At 39.4% G+C, this 13,293-nt stretch overlaps 1 protein-coding gene across 2 annotated transcripts in view; it reads left to right on the forward strand.

The window, feature by feature from the left end:
• Positions 1–13,293, forward strand: part of prmt3 (protein arginine methyltransferase 3) — a 287,320-nt gene that overhangs the window by 165,495 nt on the left and 108,532 nt on the right. For both annotated transcript variants that reach the window (XM_063061730.1, XM_063061729.1), the window contains 2 exons: positions 3,779–3,966; positions 12,842–12,928. In XM_063061730.1, the coding sequence (XP_062917800.1) occupies positions 3,779–3,966; positions 12,842–12,928 (275 nt within the window). The remainder of the gene's footprint in view (positions 1–3,778; positions 3,967–12,841; positions 12,929–13,293) is intronic.

Consider the following 13,293-nt stretch of genomic DNA (forward strand, 5'->3'; position numbering starts at 1 on the left):
TGGTCTTCTCAGGGGCAGTTAGAAACAGGCAACAAATTACAGAATGTTGAACAGTACAGCACAAGAACAGGCCCTTCAGCCCACAATGTTGCACCAAATCAATTAAATTAGATTATGCCTCTAAGACTATATGGCATAGGAGCAGAATTAAGTCATTCGGCCCATCGGATCTGTCCTGCCATTCCATCATGGCCGAATTCCCTCTCAACCCCATTCTCCTGCATTTACCCTGTAACTTTTGACCGCTGCTTTAAATATATCCACTAACTTCACCTCCACAGCCAAGTCAATGCCAAGCTAATGTCATTGACACCACATCCTGTGGATAAGATCAGAAGACCAGAATATATATGGGAACTGAATTAGATCATTCAGTCATGGCCGATTCTTTTTTCCAACCCCATTTTGCTTTCTTCTCCCTGTAACTGTTAATCCCTTTAACAAAAAATAAATTTTTTTATATTTGAATTTTAAAGTAAACCAACTATTTATGGAAGAGCACATTTCCATGTATGGTTTCCTCAGGATAAAAATGGTCCTCTTTGGTATGTGCTAAATGGGATCAATTTAACTGAATTTCAGATGCAGCCTTTAACTACCTCACACATGAAGTGCATACATTAAAGAGCTTCCTTATCTTTCAAATTTACATATTCTTAAAGTATAAAATTGCTGATGAAATATGCAGCAACCGAGATGTTCCACAGCCATACTTTTATTCTCATTTACCATTTTTTACAAAAGGATGTTCATTTTCCTATCATGTCATTGAAAGAAGATGTCACTGTGATTTTCAATCCAACCGTGAGGCTGATCTAAGGCTAGCCTCAACATTTTCCTGTGTTGTCAGCTATAAGTATGTGACTGCTTAGAAAAGTGTCCATTTTTAAGGCAGCAATATTAAGCTGCCTGCGGCCACAGATTTTTTTTCAAATACAATTTGTTTGGAGACTAAGGGATATCAGTTGAGTGTGTGTAAGTTTTCCCAGTCAAGTACATTAGTAAAGCTTGGCTAATTAATGAGCCAGCTTAGCTTGAAAGCTGTGTTGTGACAGGGCACTACTTCATTTTTATTTCCTAAGGCAATTTTTGATTGTTGGAAACTGCAACGGTGATGAGAATGTGCTGGGTCCTGAGCAGTTCATGTTAGGTAGCTGCCCCCTCAGCAAGTTGCATATGGAGGATATGCTAAATTTCACGACTTGACTAGGATGCGCTTTGCCAAGGTCTTTGGATAGGAAGTGTTTTTACTTTCATCTGCTTGTAATCTGTGCTAATTCCTAAATCAAAGCCAGAACATATAAATGCTAAAAATAGAATACAATTCCAGCAAAAGTCCTCCTTGCTGGATCTCTCAGGGTGCAGGAAACAAGAAAAGAATTTAAAAAGTTATGTAGCCATGCTGATCATAACCCTGCAACAGGGATGCATTGGTCTAACCCAGGAATCTAGCCCTCTTTAGTTCTTGGCGTTCTGCTGTGTGTGAGCCTTTAGTACTGTACAGAGTACAGCCTATTTTACCAACCAGCCATGTGAACTGCAGCGAGAAATGAAGTGGCTCTGGGCAGCGAATCGAGAAGGACACAGATGTCATCTCTGTGAATCCTCTAAGCAGCTGAGAGAGCTTTTGCTCCCTGTCCAATCAGCACTTTGTTAATTTCACCTGTGTGCAATAATAATTATTCAATTACTGAACTAATAGGAGAAGAATGAACTGACAAATACAGTTGTGTTGGAAAGTTTAAAGGACATTGATGCGGAAACAGGAAGGTGATGATTAATGCCTCATCTGCTTTCAAACTCTGGACGTAACCATTTTCAATTATAACCTCCAGCTATTTTTATTATAATAGTAATAATCTTTATATATCACCTTTTATACATTAAGATGCAGACTCAAAGTGCTTTACGTACATTGTAAAGATAAATCACTGCAGTCATAAAAATATGAGACAAAATTAAAAATTGTAAATAAAGTTAAACATTATATCCGATAAAATCTAATGAAGTATACCAAATTACTTAAAATGTAATCAACATCAACAGGCATTCAGTAATCCTTTAAGTAGGCCAAATTTAAAAAGCAGGTTTTTGGAATGAAATGTTCCATAGTTTAAATGCTACACTGATCCGCAATGGGAATACAAGAGCAGCATAAATTTCCATTGAATATCCCGCTCTTTTTAAACAAAAACTGCTTCTGATTGGCAGAAGAAATACTGCAGTACACCTTCAGAGAGCCTATTGCAAACCCAAGCCTGTTTTGTGCAAGATTTCTTTTGCATATTGTATGGATACATTTTGTTATACATACCCAATCACATTTTAGGTTAATTATGCAGGCTGACTCTTCTATGCAGTTCAGAAGGAAGAGTACATTGTTGAATGGGCTGTTTTCTAAGGTCTCGGTTATTCTCACAGCATTAGTTTGAGGGAGAGCAGGACGGCTATATTCTGTGGCCTGTGCCTCATTTATCCTTCAGTTGTCATCACACAAAAAAAATATCGAGTCATTTCTGAGAATTTGCTCTTAGCAAATTGGCTGATTTATTTGTTACAGTACAACAGCAATGGATTTTTCATCCATTTTCAATCATCAGGAATCTGTGTTGGGCACAATGGAGATGCAAGATTTTTTGTTTAGAATTTGGAATTTTCCCATTTTATTGTCACAATCTCTGTGTTTAATGATCTGGTGGTCAGGGGAGGAGAAAGGGTGAGGGGAGGGCAGGGATGCAGGAATCGAACAAGGAGAGTAGGTACAGGGCAGAGAATAGAGCGGGTCTGAATTCGGGAGGCCAGATACTGGGTATGAGACAGGGAGCAGTGCAGGTACGAGGGCGGGCGTGGGGTGGGGAGGACAGGTGGTGGTGTGATTGGGAGGAGAGGAGTACAGAGGAGAAGAGGGTGTTGGGCAGGGAAGGGTGTGGATGTGGAGCAGGGATGGGAGGGTGTGTGGGGCAGGGAGGGGAGTGGATTTGGGGAAGAGAAGGGGTGGGGAGCACAGAGAGGAGGGGGTGGGAGGCAGTGTGGGGAGTGGATGGCGTGGATCAGGGAGGGGTGAATGTAAGGAGGGCCGTGAATCAGGGAGAGGAGTGGGGAGGAGAGGAGAGCAGGGGAGGAGAGAGGATGTGGGGCATGGAAAGGAGGGGATGTGAGCCAGGGTGAAGAGAGGAGGGAGGAGTTTGAGTGTGGCCAGAGAGAAGAGCAAGGGTGAGGAGCATTTCAGGGCTCAGCTGTGAAGGTGGTATCATCGGGGAACTTGGGGAGAAGTATCAGCAAGCGAGAAGTACAAAAGGGCCAAGCAGTTTGCAGGCTTGTCATGGAGGAAGTCAGGGATTCTGAATGAAGATTATGGATACCAGGAGAAGATTAGTGTTGGGGGGGGGTGCAGGGATGGTCGGGAGGATTGCCGAAGTGCAGGGCCGTTCCTGCAGATGAGAAGATAAACACCAAATCCAAATTAAAGAAATTCAAGGACATGGAGTCCCACTGGTGACTTAGATTGGTATGTTTCATGCCAGCTAAGAGCTGCTCCAGTGCTTAAGTTGCACAGATCATGCTCTTCCGCATTGAAATAATTGTGTATTTACTCTAAATAATAACACAATGTCTGTATGTGGGAATGCTCATGTGTAAACACCCATGGGATTTGGATTGAGTTTCCAGAGGGTATTATCTGTGCACGTATTACTCTTATTTTTAGCGAAGATTCTCTCAGATTGTGCAGAAGCACGACACAAAGTACCATGTGCTTAAACTGGATGATTTCTTTCAGTGTACCCCGATATCTGCACCCTCAGTCTGGTAGCAGTGGGAGACAGGAAAAAACACGATGAGCACGTTGCTTTCTGGGATGATGTGTACGGCTTTAAGATGTCCTGCATGAAGAAAGTGGTCATCCCAGAAGCTATGGTGGAAATGCTTAACCCTGACACCATCATTTCCGAGAGCTGCGTTATCAAGGTACGTATCACTGACCAGGAGAAGGTGAAAGTGCCCTCCGTGCAGCCATACCTTTCAGGAAAAGCTAGGAATGAATGCAGTTTGGGCCGCACTTGCATAATAAAAGAAAAAATTGTTAATGCTGAGTGAGCAGCCTCCTGCGGAAATTCTGTGCTTTCACATTAATGGCCTGGGGTTCATGCTTTGTGCATTGTGCGGTGATCTGCCACCTTTCAGTGTGGGTTGTAGCACAGCTGATAACAAAAATACTGTCGGGTAAACAGTTTTCTACATGTACATCTATGAAGCATAAAAATGGAAATTGATTCATGCTTACCACAGCATTATTCAGTGAGATTACAGCAAAAGACATTTGGGAAATGCTGCAGTGCTGTATTTATATATAAAAAAACGATAGATTGGGTAAATGATGGCCTAATAGTATTAATTCATTTTCCGTTTTTGCTGTAAAATGCTCCATGATAAACCATTTATGAAAAAGAATCGCTTGGTACAATTACCATATCAAAGGATCATGGACTATTTGTGCTTAGAATCGTTTTGAAAGGTACCATTAAATCAGGTACCTTTCACATGAGGTAATGAATTTCAGAACTTAAGAATTCACTGTGGAGTCTCTCTCTCTCTCTCTCTCTCATCCCCATTCCTGGTTCTGTAGCCACTTACCTTCATTCTGTTTCCTCTTGTTGTTGATTCTCCTGTCAGTTTCCATGGCCCGCAGTTCTGGTACTTGGTTTCGATCCAGACGTCGGGTACTATCTGTGCAGAGTTTGCACCATCTCTCCATGACTATGTAGGTTTCCTCTGGGTGTAGAAACAGGCTAGTAGGTTAATTAGCCACTGTTAATTATCACTTGAGTGCAGATTAATTGAAGAAGGAATCAAAGAGATTGCTTGAGTGAGGGTAAGTTGCAGAGAAATGGAAATATGAAGAAGGGGAATGGAAGTAATTAAGTTGCTCTCCTGAGACTAGCCTAGAGCTGATGGGATGAATAGCCTCCTTTTGTAAACATAATATTTGATGAAAAAATAAGCATTGACCACATGGTTCACCAAGCCTAATCTTCCGTATTTTGAGATCACGACCCACTCCTGCCTCTCCTGTGTGATCTTTGATTCCTTTGGTGTTAAAACATTTATTGATATCAGCTTGGATGTCAGCACATTCATAACCCTCTGAGGCAGACAATCCCCAAAGATTTGCACCTTTTTGGGCAAAGAAATTTCTCTGCATGTCAGTCCCAACTGGTTTCTAATTTTTGTAAATTTCTTCCGAAGTTCCAAAGAACATTTTTGTTCTCAGATCCTCTTTAATCTTGTATGGATCTTCAAAATCACCTCTATTTCTTTTAATTATACAGAACTAAAACCAGAAATGCTCAGGAAGCCAGGCAGCATTTATGGAGATGGAAGCAGAACCAGTACTTCAGAACTGCCTGACTTGATTAGTATTTACGACTATTTTTGTTTTTCTTTAAATTACTGATTTCCAGTATTTGTAATTCTTCAGCTTTCATTTTCCATAGAAGCTTGCTCCATTCAGGTCTCTCAGAAGCCAAAATCGTAATTTTGCAAATCTGTTAAATAACATTTGCTTTGAGTCATAGAGTAGTATAGCCTGGAAATGGGCCATTCAACCCAAATGGTCCATGCAGACCACAGCATCCTACCTGCTGAGTTCCTCCAGCGTGTTGTGAGTGTAGCATCCTCCCTGCTAGTCTCAGTTACCTGCATTCAACCTATAACCCTTCAAACCCCTCGCCTCCATATACCTCTAACTGTCTTTTCCATGTTGCAATTGTATCTGCCTCGACCATTCCTCTGGCAGTTCATTCCAGGTTCTCACTATCCTCTGTGTAACGAAGTTACCTCTCTTAGGGTTCAAAATCTGTTGCTATCAGATCTCTTTTAAATCTGTCCTCTCTTATCTTGTTTCTGTGCCCTCTGCAACCCTGGGGAAAAGACTATGTCCGTCCACCTTATCCACACCCTTCATGATTTTATAAACTTCTATGAGGCCATTCCAAGATCCAGCATAGCCAACCTCTCGCTATAACTCAGGCTCTCTGATCCAGTCAGCATCCTCGTAAATCTTTTGTATCCTCTCAATGTTTTTCCTGTAACAGGGTTCTGACGAAAAAAGAAATGCCTCTGGTTTCTCCCCATTGCCTCGGTCACGGTGAGATTAAGCTGAGCAGGTCATGGCAACAAGATGCCCCGTTAGACTATGACACTTCATGTAAACAAAGCAGTGTGACTCAGGGATTGGCAGCATCCTTTCCTGTGAGGTTAAAAGTGTTACTTTGACTTTGAACTCAACTTTGAAGGAAGTTGAATAAATGAAGATTATTCTTAGCAGAACTTTGCTCTGCTCTCTACCCCACAGGGTTATGTTGTGCTCAGCTGTTGAATACATTCATGCGGAGAGCAATAGGTTTTGAACTCTAAGGGAATAAAATGTTCTGGAGATTGGCCAGGAAATTAGATGTTCTTAAACCAAAAGGATTATCATTGTTAAAAAGTAAATAGGAAATTAGCATGTAATCTCTTCACTTTTGATGATGTTAATTGAAGGAGGATCGTTCACAGGGATCAGTAGAGGAGTATTTTGGAATCCTTTACCACTGGCAGCTGTGGAGGACAAGTCTTTATGTATACTTAAGGCAGGGGTTGATAGATTCTTGATTGGTCAGGGCATGAAGGGACATGAGGAGAAAGCAGGAGATTAGGTCTGAGAGGAAAATTAGATCAGCAATGGTGAAATGGTGGAGCAGACTTGATGGGCCAAATGGCCTAATTCTGCTTATATATCTTATGTTCTTATGGTCAAAGAGGCAGAGAGTTGCATGCTGCTTTTCATGCAAGCATAGGTTCATGAATGGAATTAGGATCTAATTTTCACAAATGCAAGTATCACCTAGTTTTTTGAAGGAGGAAGCAGATATTTATTAGAACTGAATCATGTTGAAAAGACCGGCTAGGTTATAAAAACCAGATTGATTCTAACTAATCACTGCTGGAAATAGAGTGGGGGAGAAATATGGGCATTTGGCTCAGGGTGGTTTATTACATATGCTATTTCACACTCGAGCGCATGTAAACATTTAATGGACAGTGGTTTTATAATGGATGAAGTATCAGCCAGTGACATTAAGATGAGGCACTTCTGCATGTTTACTTGCTCAGAGGTGCATGTTGTTTATATTCCTTGCAAGTATACACTCTTCAAGGCATCTGAAAACAAAAAAATATGTGTATTGTTACCTTCCATTTGCTCTGTTTAATCATTTTTATCAATGCATAGAACCTCTGTAAATGCTGTTTAAGTCGCTGAATAGTGCCGAGATTGATGTAGAACTCTTTCTTATTGTTGTGAAAGGCAGTCATCCGCACAAAGGGCCTTTAGGGAATGTTTCACAGTTCTGTGAAATCTAATTTCATTAGGTTAAACATCAAATGAAGGCAATTAAAGAGAAAAACCCATGATTCTCATTTAATATGTAAATAAAATACATCTCAACTAAGATTAGTTGTCATATTTTGGATGGGAGCTGTGTGAATATGATTATTGTATAGATTCACTTTGTGTATAAGATTGTGTTCCTTTAGACTTTAACCATGTGGTAGCTGCAATTAAATTCAGTGCACAAAATTATATAGTGCAGAAAGAGACCATTTGACCCAACTTGCTGGTGCTGGCCCTTTGAAAGAAACAAAGAGCTCCACTACCTGGCTGCTTCTCCTCAGATCTGTTTTGTTATTAACTTTGCATTACACACTCAGTGGTCACTATATTAGGTACACCTGTACACCTGCTTGTTAATGCAAATATCTTATCAGCTAAACATGTCGCAGCAATTCAATGCATAAAATCATGGAGACATGGTCAAGAGGTTCAGCTGTTCTTCAGACCAAACATCAGAAAGGGGAAGAAGTGTGATCTAGGTGACTTTGACCATGGAATGATAGTTGGTGCCAGACGGGGTTGTTTGAGTTTCTCAGAAACTGCTGATCTCCTGGGATTTTCATGCACAGCAGTCTCCAGTGTTTACAGAGAATGGTGCGGTGAACCCAACAACATGAAATGAGTGGCATTTCTGTTGGTGAATACGCTTTGTTAATGAGAGATGTCAGAGGAAGATGGCCAGACTAGTTCAAGCTGACAGGAAGGTGACAGTAGATCAAATAACTCAGAGGTGCCATGGTGTACAGAAGAGCATCTCTGAACACAACATTCTGAACCTTGGAGTTGATGGGCATTTGGAGATCACAAATATACATTAAATGGCCACTTTATTTGGACAGAAAATACCTAATAATATAGCCAATAAGTGTACAGTACAGTACTGTGCAAATGTCTTAGCACCTTAGGTTTTTATTTGGTTTCAGATGGTATGGCCTCCACAGAGCCCTGATCTCAACATCATCAAGGCTGTCTGGGATTACCTAGAAAGTCAGAACCAAGTGAGACAGTCAAGGTCTGCAGAAGATCTGTGGCAAGTTCTCCGAGATGCTTGGAATAACCTACCAGCTGATTTTCTTACAGAACTTTACAACAGTGTACCTAAGAGAATTGATTCAGTTTTAAAGTCAAAGAGTTGTTGCACCAAGTATTGATTTGATTTAGTTTTTTTACAGTTGACTTCTCTTTATAGTTTTTTAATATTTAGAAACTTTCATTTCATTATTTTTGAAAGCATCTTCGCTTTACAGTTTTTTTTTACATGTGCCAAAAACTTTTGCACAGTAGTGTATGTCCAGTTATAAGAACATGGAAGCTGCTCCTGTCACTATTTCAGGCAGAGAATTCCAGGTTGTCACCTTTTGTGGTTCCAGTTAATTTTCCCATCATGATGGGATAAAAGATCCCATCAGAGGATCTGGTGGCAGGGCTGGGATTCCCCAAGATATAAAAGGAAATGTCCATCCCTTCATCACCCAATTTACCTTGACAATTGTGAGGTGTATGTGTAGGTTGCACGTGAAGATGGATCAGAACACTACTTTCCCTCCCTGTGTCTAATCCTAAGATCTATCCAGCACTACGTTCAGGTCGTTGCATCACTGTGATGCTGGCTTCAGCATGAGAGAATAGCTCGGTCCTGGATATAGGAAGCAGAGACCACTCTGGGGCTGGGTCCTCAGAAACTGTCTGGGTTGGGCAAGTCTATTGCTGGCACTAATTTGAATATTAAAGGGTGAAGTGAGGTGTAAAAAAACCTTTCATCTTTGTCCAAACTTCTTTCTCAGATGTGGCACTTGTAGCCAACAGTCATGGGGGTGCGAATTTGAGGCATTCCAAGATAAAGTTTATTCTGTGAAGGACAATGGTATTTGAGGATTTACAGGGAGATAATAACTCCATCTATCTGATGTAAGAGACTGGGAAATGTCTTCCCTTTGAGATTAAATCATCTACAGCCAACCTAAATGTGTTTTTCTGAAAGCTTTAGATTGGTGCCTTTGGAGCTCTATGATAGATTTTGGGAATGGTAGACCCTTAATTTCTTTTTTTCTTTTTGACTTATCCATTACCATTTCATGCAGTATTCGCGTTCATGATATTTAGTCAGTTGTGCTGTACCTGGAATTTTTTGCTGTTTCTCGAGACCACATCCACTGCCTCTCCCTAATTATTGGAATACAAAATTGGTAACCTTCCTTGCACCTACTGTAGTGTGCAGAGCATTGCTTATGAGTTAGAAAGTAGCCTCTCAGTGTGAGACTTTATCCTAGACCAGGGGTGACGAAACCTTTTGAGGGTGTGTGCCCAAATCGGCAATAATCTTCAAAACAAAGTCTCTAGAGTGCCATGGTAATTTTGAGCAGAGATTATCACTGAATTAGTAAAAATGGTTATGGACCTTTTTTAAGGGAAAGTAATGAGTCCTGTTGTTTATTTACATGTAATCATTATTTTGCTATTGATGATCATATTGTAGAGACAGATTGAAATAAATGAGCCGTTGTAGAAAACCTGCTCAAAAATTATTAACATTAATCATTTAAAAAGACAATTTAAATATAATATCATTTCTAAATAAATATTGTGCATATTCATAATAGATCAGGAAAAGCTTGTAACAAAATTGCTGCTTCTTTTGTCAGTAAAGATAGTCATTAGGCATCTTTTTTTATTATGGGTGAGGTTTAAAGCAAGGGTTCCCAATCTGGGGGTCCGTGGACCCCTTGCTTAATGATATTGGTCCATGGCATAAAAAAGGTTGAGAGCCCCTGGTTTACAGAATCGAGGGGTAGCACTGTATGTTGTGTGCCAGCAAAGTTTTAGTCAGTGTCATCTTGGGCACACAAGCCATAGGTTCACCATCCCTGTGGGACTTAGACTTTACTGGAATAAGTAACATGGCTTAAGGTCAGTTAACAGAAAATCTTCACCAAAAGTTTAGCAAAACTTCTTTGCTTTTGTAGAATCTGCCTCTACTTATTAAATCAAGGAACTGATCCTGCTAAGTACAAAGATTTATGTCACCAAACCACCAATTTCACTCTCCCTCCAAGCTTAATCGAATTGTACATTTAGTTATGTCAGAACACCTCATTCTCTTTTGTGTTTTTCACAAGAAATATCAGTAGAGTTCTGCACCAATCCTTGGAACATTCAGTTCCAAAGGCAATATTTTAGGAGTTTGTACTTGGTCATTTGGTAGTGCGCGTGATGTCTTTGTCTTGCAGCCACCATGAATTGTGAGTTTTTAGCATCGGTAAATTTTGCCGACAGCAGAAACTATCGTAGTTTATTGGCTTCATCACATTGTCATTATGGTCCAAAAGGCATGACTATCCATTGTGTCCAAGCTGGCAGCCGATAAAGCTCTCCAGTCAGTCTCATTCTTCAGCTCTGTCTCCTCAGAGATCAGAGAGTCAATTCCTTCAATTATTTCTACAATTCTGTTTTTCTGTATCTCTCCTTCAATCATGCATGGAGGCAATGAGTTCCATAGCAAAAGGTTTCATTTTTATTTCACCCCCCCCCGATCATTTTTCCAAACTTTTAAATTATGCTTCATGTGTTTTTACCATCTGTTGTTTGGAATGGTTATTTTAACCTCATCTAAGCCTTTCATAATCCTATATACCTCAGCGAAATCTTTCCTCAACATCCTTTGCTCCAAGGAGAAGAACCCTAGCTTCTCCTATATAATTTTACAACTGAAGTCCTCATTCCTGTTAAATCTCCCCTGCATACTCTCAAGATCTTTTAAAGTTAAAGTAAATTTATTATCAGAGTACATATGTATCACCATATACTACCTTGAGATTCACTTTCTTGCAAGTATTTACATCATTCCTAAACTGTTAATACTGTTAGTTTGCCGAAATGCTTCATAATATTGGTTTAATTATGCCATATATATTAAAGTTACTTTATTGGCGTTAAAAGATTCCTATTAAAAATTTGTTTTTGTTGATATCTATCATTGCAGCTGTTCTGGAAAATGTACTTTGCAAATCTCTGTGTGACACATGCAATAGCAAAATAGTACTGCATAGATTGAATATACTAAATTTTAGGAATCTAAATATTAAATATATTAAATGTTCGGACTCTTAAGATGTCATTACCCATAAATTTATTTGATACATCTGTTTGCTGTGACTAAGCTATACGGCAGCATGTACAGTACTTCCTCTACCTCTAAAGGTTAGTTCCAGTGAAACCACCGAATAACTTAGAAGTCAGAGCCATCACCATATGAAGCATTTAGCATTCCCAATTGGAGAGGCACAAAAATATAATAGCCAAGTTGAATTAAATAATGAACACAAATGGTATACTGAGTTTTTTTTTAATATAGTTACACTGGGTAACAAAAATTTTGTTTCCTGAATACTTTTGAGTGTATCTCATGGATTTTGGGCTGTTGATCATGGAAATCGCCATGAAATCTCGCTATCACATATATTTTTGGATTTGCTTATATTTGTTATTTCAATTCATAATTCAAGTCAGAATAACTGATGCTGAGATTAAGGAAGGCATTTTTGTTGGCCCACAAATCAAACAGGTAATCAATGACAGGCATTTCGAAGAACTTCTAGTGGGACTGGAGAAAATCGCATAGAAGGCATTCAAGGATATTGTTGAAAATTTTTTGGCAGCTGCAGAGCACCTAACTACAGGCAGCTGGTTGACAACATGCTTCAAGCATACAAAACCATGAAGTGCAGCATGTCACCAAGGATTCATTACCATTTAGACTTTTTCCCTGCAAATCTTGGCGCTGTCAGTGATGAGTATGGTGAAAGGACATTGTGGTCATGGAGAAACGGTAAACGGTATCAGGGCAACTGGAATCCGTCAATGTTGGCTGATTATTGTTGAACACTTAAGCAAGAAGCCTTAGACACTGAGTACAAACAAAAATCATCAACAAAACGGTTTTAGCTTAGTTGAACTATCACAAAGCACCAGCGCCATTATGCAATTAAACACATTGTATTCAATAGAAGTATCTTCTTGTATCTTCAAATTTCTATCTGATACGAGTAGTCAAGAATTATATTTGTGTTCAACTTCTGTCTATCACAAACAAATAAAAATCTGAGGAATCAACACTTTTGAAAAAATTTGTTATGTGTAAATTCCTTACTTCTTCATCCAAGTTGTCACTACTTATATTGCACAAGACTAACCTGGATTGACAAAATTACTTATTGGGATGTTCAATACAGGCTGAAATGCTTTTTAAGCAGTTTTTTGGGTGATAACTTTCTATTTCAGAATGCAGTTTATGCAGTGTATGAAAATATGAAATGCAGGACTTAATCTATTGCAGCACAACATGGTTTGTTTGTTTTTTTGTTCCTGGTGCACTGACAAATAGTTTTTTTGGAACTTCTCATTTTTTTTCAGATGATAGACTGCAACACTGTTAGAATCTCAGATTTGGATTTCACCTCTGAATTCTCACTGGAGATAACCAAGGATCATGATTGTGTGGTGAGTTTTAAACTTTCACCAAGACAAATCTGACCAAAAATATCAAGATTTGGATGAATAATAGTGATTTTTATTTTAAATTGAAATAGATATTTGCTTTGTTAGAGTCATAGAGTGAGAAAGCACTAGAGAACAGCCCATCTATACCATGCTGACCCAGTCTTATGTCTGTTTATTGGCTAGTTAAATTTCTTGACCAACTAAGGTTAGGTTAAGTCAGTTATTAATTGGAAAAGGATCTAACTGTACAGTATATGACGAATAAACTACTTGGGCTTCAAGCTGGGTACAGGTATCAATTATAACTGATGTTTCGATGACAACCTCCGCCATCTTCTTCAGGGATGATCCCTGGTCATGACTAG

Source organism: Mobula hypostoma, chromosome 11 (genome assembly GCF_963921235.1).
Source record: "Mobula hypostoma chromosome 11, sMobHyp1.1, whole genome shotgun sequence".
Classification (NCBI taxonomy): Eukaryota; Metazoa; Chordata; class Chondrichthyes; order Myliobatiformes; family Myliobatidae; genus Mobula; species Mobula hypostoma.